This window comes from Seriola dumerili, unplaced genomic scaffold (assembly GCF_002260705.1).
Source record: "Seriola dumerili isolate Sdu_G_001 unplaced genomic scaffold, Sdu_1.0 BDQW01000800.1, whole genome shotgun sequence".
In the NCBI taxonomy this organism is placed as follows: domain Eukaryota; kingdom Metazoa; phylum Chordata; class Actinopteri; order Carangiformes; family Carangidae; genus Seriola; species Seriola dumerili.
The window spans coordinates 718,622-738,157 of record NW_019175055.1 but is presented as its reverse complement, the minus strand read 5'-3'; the positions used below and the strand labels follow the sequence as shown (position 1 = coordinate 738,157).

At 44.0% G+C, this 19,536-nt stretch overlaps 1 protein-coding gene across 1 annotated transcript in view; it reads left to right on the top strand.

Annotated features, from left to right (window-relative positions):
• Positions 1–19,536, top strand: part of LOC111237011 (protein SOGA1-like) — an 88,437-nt gene that overhangs the window by 15,198 nt on the left and 53,703 nt on the right. The window contains exon 3 of the mRNA XM_022765941.1: positions 1,265–1,414. Within this exon, the coding sequence (XP_022621662.1) occupies positions 1,265–1,414 (150 nt within the window). The remainder of the gene's footprint in view (positions 1–1,264; positions 1,415–19,536) is intronic.

Below are 19,536 nucleotides of genomic sequence, written 5' to 3'. Positions count from 1 at the left end.
CACACACACACACACACACACACACACACACACACACACACACACACACACACACACACACACACAGAGCCAAGATTCTGTCTTTTACCTGAACACAGATTAGAAACATGAAAAGAAATCTCTGAGTAAAGTCCCATGATGACGGTTTAAAGGCTGCAGCAGCAGCACCGGTGAATTAAGATGTTTACTGCTCCTCTCACCACCTTGTGTACTTTATTGTACAGAAGAATATGAGTCATGCACACACACACACACACACACACACAGAGCCAAGATTCTGTCTTTTACCTGAACACAGATTAGAAACATGAAAAGAAATCTCTGAGTAAAGTCCCATGATGACGGTTTAAAGGCTGCAGCAGCAGCACCGGTGAATTAAGATGTTTACTGCTCCTCTCACCACCTTGTGTACTTTATTGTACAGAAGAATATGAGTCATGCACACGCATCACTTAAAATAAGGGATAAAATCATTATATTATAAGTTTGTCTGCTTGTTTCTGTCGGCACAGTAGAAGATTCCCAGCTGTTGTGGGTTTTAGCAAAGTGAAACATGGAGAGTGGTGCTGATGACTCTCTCTGGTCGTGTCAACAAACACCAGTCACTACATTATTATAAAAGTGACAACAACATCTAAAAAGAGACAGAACAGTCACCACATTTTGAAGTTTTGAAAGTGACTTTGTGTGTATGTTTTTATTGATTTTGTCACGTGTCATTTTCTCTTTGATCCTTAAGAACCTAAAGTTTCAGTCCACTTGTATGTAAAGCTTCACGTGCACGAGCCACATGAACTGTAGAAATATCACCTCTAGTCTCATTCAGTTAAACAGGTAGTTTTTTGAAAAATAATGTCCATTTTTATTTATAAAAGGCAAAAAACCAAAACAAAAATACTTCTAACTATAATTCTGGGCCCAGAGAAGAAGCCAACGCAACAGAACTAAACTCCAGCGCCAGCAGACGTGAACACAAGCACAAACTGACCTCACCGACTCAAACATGGGGGAACTGTCAAGGAAATGATCAAACTAGAAAACGCTGCCTCTTCCCACGATGCTGCAGGAGCATGGTGCCGTCCAGTCAGTCATCAACACTATTTAAGCTGGGACTCCCGCTGGGAACCGTAGTGTCAGATATTATTAAAAAACAGAAACAGATAAAAGTTATTTATCCGTGTGTGTGAGAGTTCCCATCATGCCTTTGGTTCAGTGTGTGGCTTGCTGGCGCTTAACTCCTCTCCCCTCCGTCCCTCCCTCTCAGGTGGCGAAGGACGTGTCCATCCGTCTCCACAGCCAGCTGGACAGCGTGGAGAAGAAGAGGACTCGTCTGGAGAAGGAGAACGAGGAGCTGAGGGTCCGACTGCAGGACCTGGAGGTCGCCAAACAGGTCCTGCAGCAGGAGATCGACAAGGTAAGATCAGAGTGTCCAGACTGTGACCTGTGAAGCCAGCTGCTGAATGCTGGTGCATAAATGAGTTCATGGCTCGGTGAAGAGGCTCCTTTACGGTTCTTTAACAGACGTTCAGAGCTGAATGAAACTGCTGCAGGTTGGAACCGTTTCTAGTGGTGAGAGTTTTCTCAGATGAATTTAGTTTATAGAGTCTCCTCCAGTTTTCTCCAAAGTGAAGATCTCAGCTAAACACTGCGGTTCAGGCAGATCCTTATTCATCCTGTCGTCTTTGAAGGAAACTGTGTTTACTGAGCTCACTTTGCCTCAGGAGAGCCCGTCTCTGTTTTTATCTGGTGTTGACTTTGTTTCTGTCACTCTGCTGCCGCTCCAGAGACTTTTCTGTTACAGGAAGTGTGTAGTCAGTAAAGCACTGCAATGAAAGGGAAGACTTAAATTTGATGTCGGGGTGAGCTGAAGTGAAAATAAACAAAGCAGAGTTGGCGTTGTGTTCCCTTTTTCCAAAATGAAATAAATAAAGACAAATTGATGTTGCAGCCTTCACTGTGGGCGAACCGAGACGGACTCTCCTGAAGTGAGTGAAAAGCAGAAAATGAAGCCCTGTCGTTCTGCTCATTGTCTCTTTTCCCTGATGCCTGATGGTCTGATGGTCATGGCCTTGGCCCAGGACCAGGCCCCTGATGTGGGTCAGGCTTGGATGGATGGCTGGGCTGCTGGCAGGGGATGTGGGTCTGTCTGCTCCGGTCTGGCTGAACTGTGTGTTCCCTCGATACAATTGCCAGTTTACTGTCAGGGGACGGCCGGGACGCTCGATGTGTCACGCTGCTGACTTTACAGCAGCTGGTTTCTCTGAGTAAACTACTTTGTTGTCCTTCTTGTTCATCAGCGAGTGTGAAATGGAGCGTGTGACAGATTGGAGATACTTCACTCCCTCCTTTAACTGTGTTGTGTTGACAGTCCTGTCTCACGCTCATTACAAAGAATCCTCTTTTTACGAGAGTTAAACTTCCTCCAGACACTTTTTAAAACTCAAAAAATCCTCTGCTGTGATTCATATTTAGTTTCACATGTTTTCACACATAAAAACTGGGTCTGATGCTCATCTCCTCTCACTTCCTGGTTGAGAAATCTGGATCAGGCCTTGAGCCCCGCCCACCACCTGCTGGCTCCAGGTGGACAGGTGAAAGAGCAGAGAGCATCAAGATGGTGAGAGGAGGAAACATCAGAGAGACTCAGCCACATGTTTGAGCCTCAGTCAGACCCAGACTCAGAGGAGGAGTGTGTGGAGACCAGAACCAGAGACTAGCAGAAGGGTCAGAACAGTTAGCTAAATCAAAGATATTTTTAACACAGTTCCTCATTTGTTGTTTTGATGATTCAGCATCAATCCGAGTCTTGAACACTGTCTGTGCACAGAATGAATATGTGAAGAGTATGAGTAGAAGTCTTTAGCCCGTTGACTGACCAGATGCCTGCCATGCTGAGGGGCTCTCTGTCTGTTTGCTGGCGGCCTGAGTAACATGGTTTCATAAGCTGTGTTTGGGTCTGTTGTGTTGAGTTATGCTAACCCTGCAGAGAGGGGAATTCTTCACATAGCTGATATGATTCATGGAACCCGTGTGTGTGTGTGTGTGTGTGTGTGTGTGGGTGTGTTTGTTAGTGTGTGTGTGTGTGTGTGTGCCCGCTTGCTCAAACACAGGAATGTCTCACCTTTGATCATACAGAATCAATGAGAGAATTCAAGCTGGACAAAATGAAGGTGAGATGAGAAAAACCCTTTTGGAGAGAGAGAGAGATCAAGTTATAAGAATATAGATATATATAAAGCAGACTGGACACAAAAGGCATTTAAGCACATAGACAACAGAGGCTTTGGTGATTCACAGGTGTAAAGCAGGTTTGTGAATTATTGATCGTGTTGTGGTGGCGGCTGCAGCATCCAGTCTGGACTGATATTGATGTTCTTGAAAAAGCAGAGGTGTACGGGGTGAGACCTTTTTCTGTGCTGCTGGAGGTTTTCAATATTTTACTGTGAAGTGCAGAAGGCTCAGTCTCTGCAAACCAAACAGGTCCTACTCTGTCATACAGGAAGTGAGGCCGCGCCGATCATCTCAGTGTGAAACAACACAAACAAACGCAGCTCTCTGTCTCTACAGAGCTAATGCTGTAGGTAAAGATATTGCTAGTTTAGTGTGTTATGCATTTTTATAATGAAATACAACTTCTCAGCTCTTTCCACTTAATCTGCATATGTTAATGAGCTGCTGTTGCTAATATGTCACTGTCACCTCAGCTGTAGCTAATAGCAGCTAAAGCTAAACCATATGTTAGCACATTATTACCACCGTGTTAGCGACTTCTGTAGCCTACACTTGCGTTTGGTGATTGTATGCTAACATTAGCTGCATTTACCTCCTTGTTTACTAGCGACAGGACTTTACTTCACAGAATAATGTGAACTAAAGGTTAAAAAACTAAACATTTAGATTATTATGAGCTGAAAATTAATTTTTAACTTGAGAAAAACAATGTCAGCCGTGCTCATCGAATTAAAAAGCGTGTTACCAACTAACTCCCCTTAAAATGATCATCATGAATTTAAGCAAAGCATATAATTTTTTATTTTTTTCCAAAAGACATCACGTGTTTCCTCTGATACCATGGCAAACTTCATACAAGTTACAGCGCCATTATTAGCCGTTAGCCTCCAGTAACCAGAGACTAGCACACACTTAAAAAGAGCAAGTTAACTTTAGTTGCCATTTTTAAGTTGGAACAACTTCACTAAATTAAATAGACACAACTCAATTCTTAAGTAAACTTAACCAATGGATATAAAGTCAACAGAACTTAAAACGTGTTAAACAGCCCAAATTAAACAAATATAAATTTTATTAAACAAGAAAGAAGCATCATTGTGTATAAAACACTGTTAGCTGGGTGAGTTAGCTAAATGCTAGTCTACGTTGCTATTGTTTTTGTTGTAGGCCTATGTGTGCAGTGTTAGCTATCTGTGAAGCTGTATGCTAGTATATTGTGAACTATCTGTTATTGTCTGAGAGAGTGTCAGTGTATTTACCTCACTCTGCTCTCAGGCCAACACACTCCTCTGTTGTTTACCAGTCTGTGAGTAAACAAACAAACAACACAAACAAACAAACAAACAAACAACACAAACAAACAGACAAGGAGAAGGGAGACGTCGCCTCTCTTCTTAATTTTCTCTATATTCTCCTTTTCTCCCGTCCCTCCCTGACAGACTGACACCACCTCCCCCAGCCTCCATCCCTCCCTCGCTCCCTCCATCTCATTCTCCCCATTTATTATCACCTTCCATTCTCCCTCCCTCCCTCCCTCCCTCCCTCCTGCTGCTCCCATAGAGACGCAGAGGAATGCTGATGCGAGGATTTTTTTTTATCCCGTCTCCCTCCGTCTGTCCTCCTCCTCCTCCTGTCCTCCCCCTCTTGGATTGCCCTCTCCCTCCTCCATGTCAAAGCCTTTACTCCCTCTCTCACTCATACCTCTCCATTTTTGTCTCTCCCTCTCTCATCTCTCTCTCTCTTTTTTCCCTCCCTCCCATCCCTCCGTAAAACCATCGATCCATTCCAGCTGTTTGACCTTTGGAGGAGGCAAGGTGGGATTTGATGAAGACAGGATGATTGGGTTAGAGTCACAGAAGGATGTAGGTTAGGATGTATGGAAGGTGGTGGGGGAGGATGGAGAGGGTGTGTCTTCTCCAGGTGTTTTGTCATCTGAAGGTGAGGAGGCTCGACGGGGGGGAAGGAGTGATGGAAGGGAGAGAGGAAGAAAGGATGGTGCGGCAGATAAAATAAACAGAAACATCTTCTGAATCTTCTTTGTTTACGTCTCGTCAACAGAGTGAACTGGCTGCTGGATCTCTATTTTCCTCCCGGCCTCAATCATGTGTGTCGCTGGATTGTTTCAGACAGTGTTTCTGTTTCATTCAGGTTTGAGTGAACTGTTGAACACAGTGTCCCTTCACCCTGTGAATAAATGAATGAATGAATGAATATGTGATGGACAGCCAGAGGAGTGGTGGAGCAGAGTGGAGGATAATGAAAGTTGGGTCACGCTGGTGCCCATCAGGTGACGATAAGCAGAATAAATGAACAGCTTTGACCTTGTGAGGCTGGATGGAACGATGGATCAAAGAGTGATGTGAAAATGTGAAAATAAAGATGTACGTCGCCTCAGAGTGAGCTGCTTCGCCGTCGCCATCTTGGCAGTGTCTGACTCCGCCCCTAATTCCCAGCTAATCCAAAAATGGGCAAAGAGGAGGGGCATGTGTGGAGCTGAGACTTCAGAGTTTATGAGTTTTGGCAACTACGCGTCATCTTCAGCTCTTAAAAAATAAGCCAATTTTCCATCGAATTAAATAACAATAATATTATTATATTCAGGCAGTGAGGAATGAGGCAGGTGTTAACAAGAGTGTTAGTAAAAAAAAGAATTTCAATTCAGTCAGGTGAATAAACACGTATTCTTCAGCTAGCGCAGCTAAACAACAGCTAATTGTGTAGCTAGTACGGCACGTGTGTTTTCTGCAGCTGTACATTAACTCCCATCGCTCCTCCTCACTGTTGTCGTCTCGCTGGAGAAGAAGCGCCACGCTTCCCTTTCAGACGCTCGCACTGAGGCGAGCTGCAGATCCGCTGAACGCTGCTGCTGTGCTTCCAGCCTCAGTCCTGGAGCTTCTTTGTTTGCACGCTGCAGCACAAGCTGACCAGAAAGGCTTTTTTATTCCAGCTGTGGCCACACCGCCTCAAGGTGACTGTGCACAAAGGAGTAAGAGAGAGATGGAGAGGGTAAAAGAAGGAAGAGGTAGACAGATGGAGGGAGGTGAAGTGGAGGGATACAAAGGCTGGTCGGTCGGTTGAACAAGAGTAATTCCCCTGAGAAACAGAGAAAGGTAAAGACACGGGAGGAAAACAAAGAAATTAGGCAAAGCAGAACAAAGAAGGAAGAGAGAGAGAGGAGGAAATTATACAGTGTAGAGAGAGAGAGAGAAAAGAAAGGTAGAGAAGAGGGACTATACCATGTGGGGTCCTGGTAGGAGGGCTGGTCGACGACGAGATAACGGCTTTAATTGGAAAAAAAATCCTCAGTGACTGAAGAGAAAAAATATATATATATATATATATATGTCTCTGCATGTGTTTAAATCCTTTAAAGGTCATTCAGCAGGAGGTTTCTTTCTTTCTTTCTTTCTTTCTTTCTTTCTTTCTTTCTTTCTTTCTTTCTTTCTTTCTTTCTCTCTCTCTCTCTGTGAGAACAGGGTTATGTAGAATGAGTCCATTGAGGATGATAAGGTCACTGTCGTCGTGGCAACACACGTATATAAAACGGACACTTTTATGTTCGTTCACACGATCTTCCCACGAAGCTGCTGTGAAGAACATGGACGTATAAAAGACACCGTCTCCAGAACCCCGTTAATGTCCAGCGACAGAGTTTTTATTCCTCCACGTCGGCGACAGTCAGAGTCAGAGAAATGTTGTTTTCAGGTCGTCCGTCTCATTCTCCTGGACACGATATGTCAGTAACGCCTCGATGGAACTTCTTCTAATGTGGCAAAAACAGTCACTAGATCTCAAAGATGAACTGATTAGATTTTGGTGGACAAAGGTCAAAGGTCAAGGTCACTGTGACATCATAATGTTCTGCAAGAACACCTCTGTCCATTATCCAGCGCTGTACCTCAGGAAGGAGAGACTGTGACCATGTTTCCTGACACTCGGCTGGTTGGTGGAGGAAACAGTCGGTTGCTTAACCCAATTGTGGAAACTAGTTAGTTATGGTAAGGTAAACACAGATCGTCACTTTTGTTCCAAAACCTTTAATCGCAGCTCTGTGTTCCCGCCTCTCCTCTGTCTTAGGAATTTTTATTTCAGTATTTGTAAAACTTCCGGCGAGCTCAAGAAAAGAGACACTAATGTAGGTGACACTGCTGTCCACTGTAGTGCTGTATATACACTACTTTACTAAAAAAAGACCCACAATGCAATGCTTTGCCTTATTATTAGTGAGTAATTAGTGAATTCACAGCTCGCTATGGAGCAAACCACTGAGTGTTAAGGGAACGGTAAATGAGGAAACAAGCAAGTGATTTAGGACACACACCCTCCCTCTCTCCTTCTCTCCCTCTCTCTCTCTCTCTCTCTCTCCCTCTCTCTCTCTCTCTCCCTCTCTCCCTCTCTCCTTCTCTCCCTCTCTCTCTCTCTTTCTCTCTCCCTCTTTCTTTCTCTCTCTCTCCCCCTCTCTCTCATTACTTCTGAAGGAAACTGTTCCCTGTTATTTCTGACTTTCAGGAAGTGCTGCCTATTGTTTGGACCGAGTTGAGGGATGTGGGGCAAAGTTAGCCAGAGACTGAGCAAGAGTGCTTTTGCAAGTGTGTAGTGTGTGTGTGTGTGTGTGTGTGTGTGTGTGTGTGTGTGTGTGTGTGTGTGTGTGTGTGTGTTCTAAAAGTGAAGACAGGGCGTTAACCTGCAGTGTGTTCGTGTACATTCCTACACTGACCTTTTCCACGTGTGTTCCTGCTGCATGTGTGCACAGTTTGCAGTGTGAGTGTGTTTTATGTGCATCAGAATATCAGAGCAGAAAGAGAGAGAGAGAGAGAGAGAGGGGGCGAGAGAGATTCAAGGTTTGAAGGTAAAACCAGCAGCTTCAGATTTAAGGCCCCAATTAACCCTTTGAACCTGATTTTGGTTTTCACTCCCTTTATTTACAAGCTAGCGTGACCACAAGTCTCAGCTCGTCACGCCATGTATCGTTAATGTCAGGTAGGTTGTGCTACGCAGCTTCCATCATTCAGATTCAGAGGTTTCAAATGTCTTGAAACTCGTTTAAAAGAGGTTAGAGAAAGTTATTTGTGCTGCATTAGTTCAGTGAAAGTATTATTAATTAAATATTCACAATTCATGAATGTAAGTGAACAACAGCTGCTATCAAAGACAACAAGGTCAGTAACACTGTCATTCATTATCATGTTGTATTCACCACTGGTAGTACAGGCTGATGAGAGCCAATCAGGAAAGACCGTGGCTGTGACCTCATCGTTTACAGAGTTCACTTCATCTCACCTGGCTTAGTACAGCGCTGTCGTTCATTGGTCAGTCTTTTTTCCTCGTGGTTCGTCTCAGGCCGACGGGACACGAGGAAAAGCTGAGGTTTGTCTGCAGGGAAACGAGCGTTCTTAAATGGGTCAGAGCATCAAAGCAGCCCCGGTTTAAACTCAGCTTTAACTGGGTCAGAGTGATTGATTAGACTGAGGATGGTCTTAGAAGAACAGAGAGGGAAATCAGCCACGTAACCCCCCCCCCCACCCCCACTCCACACCAGAGACAAGATGATGTGTGTGTTCAAGAAGACAATCACATGAGGAAAAGTTATTTCTGTTTCTGAGGTTTGAGAGGAAGAAGGAGCAGGATGATAATCAGATCACTGCACGGTGTAAGTGAATTATTATAGATGGATAGAAGAAGAGAGTGATAGAAGAACAAATATTTAGATAGAGGACGAGCTTGGTGAGAGCGGAGATGGAGAAGGGGCGAGATACAGAGAGAAAACAATAAGAACAGAGGAGGAAGACGAAGAGATGACGAGACAATGAGGAGTGGAGATAAAGACAGAATGAGAATGATAAATAAAGATAAAGAAAAGGAGATGATAGAGTGAGAGAGAGGAAGAGGGCATGGGGATGGAAAAGACAACAAACGATAAAAATAGAGGCATGAACAGAGGAGGGAAAAAACAAGGGAAGATTTAAAAAAAAAGAAAGTAGAGAGGAAGAAAAACAGAAAGAGAAAGAGAAAGAGAGGGAAGACAAAGGGAATTTTGCCAGCAGCGTTTCTGGGTTGACGGGGAGCTTCAATGGTACCAGTGGGACAGACAAAGGTTACAAGCACACACGCACACGCACACGCACGTGCACGCACACGCACACACACACACACACACACACACACACACACACACACACACACACACAGAGTTGTGCGTTTGTTCATGTTCACACAATAGCCACACATAACATTATAGCAGCACACACACTGTAATGTATAGGAGAGCACAGAGTCCTTTGGGGAACCCAAGGCCTTACACACACACACACACACACACACACACACACACACACACACACACACACACACACACACACACACACACACACACACACACACACATAGTAGCAGCAGCAGTACAAGGGCAAACCAAAGAATAATATATCACTGTAGTCACTTTATCACTTTCAGAACAGTTAGCATAGTTAGCATCTTTTATTTGTTCATGTTGGTTGTTAGCTTGTAACTGACAGTGTCTGACACAGTGTTAGCAGCTGTGCTAATGCTAACTCTCCTAACTCTGTACTGACAAGGGCTCAGGTGTATTTAGCCCCGCCCCCCATCCCCACAAGCTGACAGGATTGGTTCCTTAGGGTTGTGACGTATGAAACCCTGAATCTGTGTTTATGAGACTGTCATTGGTTCACTGCAGTTCAAGGTGGAAACACTCAGTCATGGTTTGATGATTATTTCATCATCATGTGTCTGTATTATATAAAAACATCATGTGGACGTGAAACACTGGATTTTCATCTTTAATACAAAGCACCGCTCTGACCTCCATTTCCTGTCTTTCTCTGTGTTCATAACGGTGTCACACAGATTTATAGAGTTCTTCTCTCCTGAGCTCAGAGGAAGAGCGGCGCTCATAACGCCTCCTCGACGTGATGACGCTTTTACACACAGATGATTAGCGCCGTGTCTTTGCCGCTGCCTCGTGTTGACTCGCCTCCCTGCCAATATTTGTGTTAAAACTTTCGACAGTGGGAACATCTCTTAGAGACCTGGAGGGGGTGCAGAGGTAATTTCATGCCTCAGTAGCAGTAACATGAGTCTGTCTGAGGTGCGCCCCCCCCCCCCCCCCACACACCCAGTACTTAAGGGCAGAGAGGTGTTGAAGTCACTGATGGAGACACTGGGAGGTGACTTGGGAGTAATAACACTGTAAAAACACAAGAGGGAAGGACAAGAACAGAGGATTAGGGGGCAGAAAGAGGGAGGGGGGGGTAAATAGAGGGATGAATGTGTCGACAGCATTCAGTGATAGAAACCCTGCTGCAGGGAGGAGATCAACACAAACAGCCCTTTGTCTGTCGTCCACTCACAGCGTCTGATGCTTCAATAGGATTCATTTAGACACAGTGTCACTTAGTTTTTATCTAATTTTTTATCTCAGAGTCGGAGCTGAGATTGATGCTAACCTTTGTCTTGACTGTTTCTCTGATCACTCATGAACCAGACGTTCAGCAGGTTTTTACCAGCAGCTGAATGATCCACAGAGGTTTCCTCCTCTCCACAACAAACACACCAGGGGATTAAAACACAACTCAACAACATACAGAACATAGTTCGAGTTGTGTTTAGACATTTTAAGTTAGAGATTATAACTCTAAAAAAATTAATTAATAGTCAAAATTGTTGAAAGAATAGAGAGATCATTGTAGAAATAATTAAAAGCTGTTTTCTGACGACGTTCTAAAACAGGCTGTAAAATAAAAGCTCACCTCTAACTGCAGGACACTTTACCTGAGTGCTAATGCGTTACCAGAAGATGACTCTGAACAGCTGCTACATCACTGTTCACAGGTGTAAATGTCACCTTTTGTTGGAGGTGTGGGACACCGCTCATACATTGACCTTTTATTTTTTTTTTTACATTTTTATTCCTCTACACCGGTGACAGTCAGAGCAGCAGCCATATTGTTTTCAGGCTGTACATCCGTCTCATTCTCGTGGACACGTTATCTCTATAACGCCTCGAAGGAACTTCTTCAAGCTTGGCGAGAACATTCATTTTGACTCAAGGATGAACTGATTAGCTTTTGGTGGCTAAAGGTCAAAGGTCAAGGCGAGTGTGACCTCAGAAAACACTCTTTAGCCATTACCCAAGACTTACCACAGTAATTATGACAAACTTTCACACTAATGGTTCATATTTTCTCTGACTCTGGATAAACAGGGATGAAACCTGAAACTAATCCGAGTGGCGGAGGGATACGACCGCGAGGAGGTGATTCTAGTTACGTCTGAAAAGGTTTGGCAAAACCAAACACTGAAGAGTTTGTCACTGAGACTGAACTTGCACTTTGTCTCAGGTAATGTTACCTGTAGGCGTCCGTCAGCGTTTCAGCTTCAGCCCGGTTGTTATGCCGTCGCTCGAGGACACGAGGACAAACCGCTGCGACTCAAATGCTGTAAAAATGTCAACTATAATTGCTCCTACATTTCCTCTGCAGCAGGTGGGTTGTTGAACGTCGCCCCTGCTCTCCTCACTGTCACTTGTCGAGGCTCCTTTCAATCGTCACTTAAGTTTATAGAAAAACTCGAGATACACCTGTTTATCCAGTCATAATGGGCTGGTAACTGTTTACATTTGAAGAGGAGGAGGATACATGTTGTTCGATCACTAATACTACTCTAATACCCTGCCTCACCTGAAATCATCCTGTTAACCACACCCAGATTATATAACCCCGCCCTCTCTCTCCAAACCACTGGGAACAAAGAACCACTGTGAGCTGAAGGACGGACTTTTCAGACCTTTTGTTATTTTGTTTGGTTAATATTAAAGCAGTTAATTGTTTGGCTCTTGAATGTTTATTTGCATTACGTTACATTAGATTCCTGTTTAATACCCGGAGGGTGGAGGAAACACAAACAGAGGAATGAAGAAAAAAAACAAAGCAGATGGCTGATGGATTCTCTCTCATGCATTTAAAAGCTTTACAGTCATTAAAAGATGACTGGAGTACAGATTATCTCACCTGTAAGACACACACACACACACACACACACACACACACACACACACACACACACACACACACAGGTTTGTACTGTATGTATCCTGTTGTGATAGTGTCTTTAATCCGTACAATATAGATCCAGCTTTTTTCCCTTGAGACTGCATTTGTGTGTGTGTGTGTGTGTGTGTGTGTGTGTGTTGCATCAGACCGTGATGCAGAGCAGCTCTCAACTCATGTATTATACATGAGTGATATGTCCTGATGTCAGTGGTAATCTGCTCATCAGACCATTACAGTGCCACTGTGCCCAGACTCTGCTGTCTGAGACCAGCTACAGCTCAGACCCGGATCTGGATCTGGATCTGGATCTGGATCTGGATCTGTCTGTGTCTGTGGTTTTGCTTTTCATTAAATATTCTGTGTTAATTTCTGTTTAAACCGATCACTCTATATAAACCATGAAAGCTTCCAAAAGTCAATCGCCCCCTGGTCGCTGGCTGCAGGATAGTTCATAAACCCCGCCCCCCTCCATGTTAGCGAATGAGACATGGGTCAAACTAAAACATCAAAGTACACGACAAATACATTTTTCCCAAACGTGTTCTCGGTCATTTTCAGTAGCTGTTATCATGCTGAATAACAGCTGACGTTCAAATGTTCATGTTCCTGATAAGTTTGGTTTTAATCAGTTGTTTGATTCTGTAAAACGAGAGTGTGACATCATGATTGACAGCTGGGATTGAGTCAGGTGGGTGTATGGGCGGCACCTCTGCTGCGCAGAGATGGCAGCGCACATGCCCGGGATATCTTAGCTTTGTTTACGCACAGTGGGAGGAAGTGGAGACGCGGCGGCCATCTTTATTTACTGTCGCCGGTTTAAACTGAAACAGAAGGTTTTTTGTGAATTATTTAATTTGGCAAACCGTCCGACATTAGCTGAGATATTTCAATCGACCAAAGAGGAAACAGTCAGAGTCTCTTGTTTTGAGATTGGATTAATTTTTGAACATTTTGAAAAAGATGTGTAGCTGTGTGTCTCACAACGATCTCTTCAGAGGTGAATCTGCTGCTTCAAAGTTATTTCTGTGACATTAACCTATAGGATCAGTGGAAGTGGAAGAGTAGAAAACTTTACACTAATATCACAACGCTGTGAGTAGCCAGATCATTATCATCATTAAATGTTTGCGCAGTAGTGGATTTGAGCACAGACATGGACTCTGTTTCACGGTGACATTTCTGAGTGTTTCTAGTGTCACATGAATGAAGCTCCCTGGATGATTATTAATCCGCTCAGCCGACTGTGCGGCAGCTTCGGCCCGTCTGCGGCGTCTCTGCTGGTTCCTCGGTGTGGAGCAGATGAAGCGAGGAGGCTGGAGGAGGCCAATAAGGGCGTTTAAATTTTTTAAAAGGACAGAGAGACTTTGAGTTTAACTGCTTTGCACTTTGCTTCTGGTAGATTCTGGTTCATACGACCCTGAAAATCCTCTTCAGCACTTTTTAGAGTAAAGTTTTGGAACCTTTTCGTAACCTCAGATTTCTTGAGTCTCATCCTTATAATCAATCAAATCTCCAACTTTCAAGTCAGACTTCTTTCTTTGCTTCTCCTCCTGGAACTGCTCCACAGTGTCAGACTTCCATGAGCTGAAACTCTCCATCCAGCAGGTCATTTGTTCGTCGTGTCGTTCCGTCTTTTATTTCCTGGTTCAAACTCCTGCAGTCGCACTCGTCTCTGAAATCAGACGAGACAAAGGGGCGGATATCCACACAGCGATTCACGACGCAGAGACCTCAGCGCCGTGTGGGTGATCCGGACGCGCTCGTTGATTGGTGCTCCCTCTCAGCGCTGGCAGCTCTAACCGCACTACAGGTGTGAAGTATTAAAGCGTGAACGCAGAGTCCCGGCGTTTTCCTCTCTGTCCGCTCTGATGTCACTGTCGAGGCTTAAAAACCTTTTAGGATTTTCATGTTTCATCTTCAAAAGAGAGAAAGACTGGAGAAACTCCAAACTGCCAAACACATGAAATATAAATTAGCCTTGTCTTTTTGCTGCGAGACGATCACAGCTGGAGGCTACATATTCTACAAAGGCTGAAGTTCAGCTGAGCTTCATTATTCTTTCTCACTGTGAAAAATAAACAATATCTGAGGTCATTATGTCCCAGTTTAACGTTCACCTCGTCTGTTTTAACTATTAATAAACATTCTCATCATCTTTTTCTGCTTCATTGTACTTTTTTAACCACAGCCAGGAATTCTGGGACAGCACCCCAAATACACTTCTACACGGTGGAAGAAAAATCACCTTTTCTAAAAGCAGGATGAGATTCAAAAGTTTCTCATCTTTATTTTTATCACCGATTCGTCATCCCTCACGTTGTCTGGAGGAAGACTGTTGGTATTTGGTTCACGGTATAAAAATCCTCGTGCACACAGGACATCACGCTCAAGGTTAACTTCCTGGCTTTTTACAGAACTTTCAACCGCATTACAAGCTCTTCGTTGGGAGTTTGTTCAGTTGCTGCCATGTAACCAAAGTAAAGTATATCCTGAGCAATAATGGATCATTGAAGCGGATACAGATGAATCAGGAATTTCTTATTATAATTGTGCTCCTTCTTTAGCTAACAGAATATGGAGTGTGTTTCCTGTCACCACTCCTCATCTTGGAGGTGTGCAGAGCTCAGGTGGGCCGCAGGTAGAGCGGTACCACATGGAGGCGTCGGCTACAGAACCTTTATTGTTTATTTTCTAGCTGTTGTGATGGAACAGATTTTGTTTTCAAAATCAATGTTGTTTGTTTTTATGATTGGAGCTGACCTGGAGACCTGGAGCTCCAGCTGTTTCAGGAAGTTGTTGCATCGGACAAGAGTCACTGTGGATGAAGAGACTTAAACTTAACCTGCAGGAAGCCGCAGTCCCGCCCACACTGATTGATTGCAGACACTATGCAGCCAAAACAAAGATCGTCTCCATTAAGATTTAATAAAGAGTCTTCGGCAGTTTCCCCCGTGAGCCGCCTGGACCGACCCTGTGAGTGTTTACTGCCTGTGGATGAGAGTTTCCATGGTAACGGAGGATGAATGATGTGGAGGTTTAGTGCTGACGGATGATGAATCTGAGCTCTGCTGTGTATCGATGCCTCTCTCTGCAGTGGCGGCGTCAAGTGCACGGAAACCACGGCGAGCAGATTAACGTGGGTCATTTGTAAAACACACATGTAGGAGGGGGTCACAGGAGTGTGTATGTGTGTGTGTGTGTGTGTGTGTGTGTGTGTGTGTGTGTGTGTGTGTGTTCCTTCACGTCCTCCTTGTCTTCTTCCCTCTTCTCCTCATCTCTTTCCCTCTCCCTCTCCTCCTCCTCCTCCTCTGGATCCAGAGTGAGGCTGTGTGTGTGACATCATCACCGCGCTGCCGGCTCTTGTTGTGATGTGGAAGTGGAGACGTGGAAAATGAGTAGCTGGCATGGCACCTCCCGCTGATGCTCGTCTGGCTGCACCGCGGTTACCATGGCTACATTGCCGGTGTCATGTGCGTTGCTATGGTTACGCTGCTACTGTGATGTCCCACAGCAGCTGTAAGCCTGGCGGGGAGAGAGAGAGAGAGAGAGAGAGAGAGAGAGAGAGAGGGGCACTGTTTCATGTAGAAATGAAGCAATTAAAAAAATAAATAAAGAGACATAACTTGATTGTTTATGGTGATTTATGACTCGTGTTAGTTCTCACAGTTGTAGTTTGATCCTGTGAACACACGACATTCGCTAAACTCAAGGTTCACTTACCAGCTTTTTTTTCTGGAGCCTTTGACCACATCTCTCTGCTTCATCCACCTGGAACTCACCACAAAGCTCCTTATAAATTAATTCACCGGTTCCTCTTGGTCATTTTAGATTCTTAATCTCTGACCTTTTAACTTTTGTTTGTATCTGTGTTAATTGATTCTCGTCGTTACATTTTTTAATTAATTGTATTTATATGTTTGTTCTTTTTTAACTGGTATTTTTATCTACTTGACATCATTGTAAAGGAGTGTTTAATCCTCAATGATCGTTGCGTTTAAATAAAGACATATATTAAATGAATCATACAGTCAGAAGCTCAGGGTGAAGTTGAAGATTAGGGTTTGTCAGTACAGTTTCTTTTTTCGGTCACATTGTGTAAAAAATAAAAACTATTTCTGGCTCAAATCAAACGAACAAAATCTAATTTTTTTATACTTTTTAATCCAAAATTCTGTGGACAGGACGGAGTTACAGTTGGATGGTTTAAACAGCCTGTGAAGTCGTGTAGCTACCATCACTATTATACTGCATTATATCATTATTATTATTATTATTACCTTAGTGCTTCTCTGGCTGACTGTTGAGCTGGAGCCTCGGGCCTGTTGTAATGAGAAGAGTTACATGACGATGATGATGATGATGATGATGATGATGATGATCTCCTAACATGCCCGTTCATAGTATTTCATCTTCTCTGTTTCATAGTTGTGAGTCTGTGTTGCATAATTCACAGTCCCATACTTCCATTGTGCCGCGCTCATTAGGACAGATCAGCGCTCAGTCGTGTTTTGACAGGACGGTTTGTTCGTCCCTCCTCTCTGTCTGTCCTCTCTCTCTCTCTCTCTCTCTCTCTCTCTCTCTCTCTCTCTCTCTCTTTCACTCTCTCTCTCTCTCTTTCACTCTCTCTTCATCTTTTCTTTCTGCTCTCTTCTTTTTCCCATCTCCACCTTCCTCCCTGCCGCTCCTCTTCCTCAGCTCTGGAGAAATGTGCCTGATCTTGCTGCGAGCGTTTGGCAGCTTCACCTTCACAATCGTTTCACAATCATTTTGTGGCACAAGTCATCTCCTCCCTTTTTCTTACAGCAAATTCTCCCATGTTTCGAAATTTCTGCCCACACACACACACACACACACACACACACACACACACACACACACACACACACACACACAAAACCTTCCTCATGGTCGACACACAGAAAAGCCACAACCAGAGAAATCAGTTGACCTCAAAATCTGATTTAGATTAAACATTAAGAATTCTTGCCATATTGTGTGGAAACATCTGCTTTTACACTTTATTGCATTTATTTTTAGATTCATTTTAATTACAGCAAAAATAAAAAACGTGACAATGATCTTTTTAACTAGGCAACATTTTGACCTTGAATAACCATAATATTATATAACTTTCTATATTTTTACTATAAGAATATAAAAATATCCCCCTAACTATTAGAAGCACAGACTGTAAATAAAGATGAATGTTGTCTCTGTGACGTCACCCTCAGGTTTCTGAAGCTCAGAGTAAGCTGCCTCGCCGTCACCGTCTCGGGAGTGTCTGACTCCGCCCCTAACTCCCAGCTAATCCATAAATGGTCAAAGAGGAAGGGCGTTTGTGGAGCTGAGACTTCAGTGCATGTTGATTTGTGGCAAGCATACTCTCACCCACCTGTCACTCAAGGAGGCCACACCCTCAATCCTCCATAACTTTAGTCCTTAATAAAATGTAAACAGGTGAGTTATATAAACAGGTGTCATGAAGGAGGAAATTAGCTCTAGAGACCAAAACAGTTTTTGTACCAGGCTGTAAACATGTTTATTTCTGCTGTAAAGTTGGACATTTTAACATGGGAGTCTATGGGGACTGACTCACTGTTGGAGCCAGACTCTAGTGGCCATTAGAGGAACTGCAGCTTCTGGTTCTTCAGGACCTGCTCATGCTCCGTCACATACTGAAGGATATGCTGTTTACTGTGACTGTAATACTGTGTTAAGAGGTTTGTTCATATCCACAGAGACACTCGATCACAGGGTGTCAAGTGTTGAACCTGAACGCAGCCTGAACCACTCGTACCTGAGTTGGAACAGCTCTTCTTACTGTTCCTCCTCTGTGTGTCTGCTCTCTGTACATCAGCTCTATCTATACATCTAATCTGTGTCTGCTAACTGGTGAATGATGTAACTGGGATAGGACAGGCTCTGTCTCTCTCTCTCTGTCTCTCTCTGATCACTCCGATGGTCAGGTTATGTAAAAGACGCTGAGCAGCAGCGACAGTCGTTTCCGTTTGGAGGTTTAAATCTGATCCTGTTTGTGTGTGTGTGTGTTTGTGTGTGTGTAATCATTGTCTTACTTTATATTAAATTAACTTTCAACATATAAAGTGAATGTTATTGTTTCCTAAGTGAAGCTTCCTGGTGTTGCTGTCAGAGGTCGTGATGATTGACTTGTAGCGCGGCGGTGAGCCTCACCCAGTCATCCGGAGCAGAAACACTGGCTGGATGGGTAATGGGCCAGAATGGAGCTGTGGAGCTCGACTGAGCCGAGAGGAGAGAAGCTCTAATGTGATCACACACTGACTGGAATAGATAAAAGGAGAGGGATTATTAAGTGATGGTGGCGGAGGGAGGGACTGATTGTGTGACCGCCTAAAGAGAAAAGTGGCTTCAAGGGCTGCTGTGTGAACAAATGTGGAGGAGAGGAACAAGAGGTGAACAAAGAGAAGGAAGAAACGACTCTGATTTTTACTGACCTGACCCAGCAGACAGAGCAGGAGGGATTCAGTTAGATATGACAGAGAATGTGTTTTACTGAAATGTGCAGTGCAGACCTGGGATTTAATTCCTGGAAGTGTTATTTCTGTCCCCTCTCCTCTCCAGCTGAATGGCTGCAGTCTGGTGTGGATGACGCTCTCCCTGTCAGGAGCTTTCAGCTGGGTCCGGCTCTTATTTGTCGTCATTCCCTCATGTGGTTTCTTATCAGATGTTTCTTATCAGAATGAAATAAATTCAGCTTGATGTAGGGCAGAGGTTTTCAAAGTGGGAGGTGGGCCTCACCTGGGGGGGGGGGCTCAGACAACGTCCACACGACTACGTTTTCATTTTAAAATGGCGTTTTCAAACGAAAAAATCCAGAATATCACACCTGAAAACACATACTGACAAATCGTGTACACTGAGCATGTGTGAGCCGGTGTAAACAGGAAGTAGATTGTCTCCTCTGCAGTAAATCCTCTGGAGGAGGAACAGCAAAGACAGTTGTAGCATTAAAACAACAGCTGCTAGCAAAGACAACAAGGTCAGTAACACTGTCATTCATTATCATGTTGTATTCTCCACTGGTAGTCCAGGCTGATGAGAGCCAATCAGGAGAGGCCGTGGCTGTGACCTCATCGTTTACAACCCCAGAGTTTTCACAATAAAACGGGTCCAGCAGCGTTTCCAAAACTCTCTGTTTTCAGTTCTATAAAACTCTGGAGTCGTGTGGACGGGAGGCGAAAACGTAGGAATAGAGATG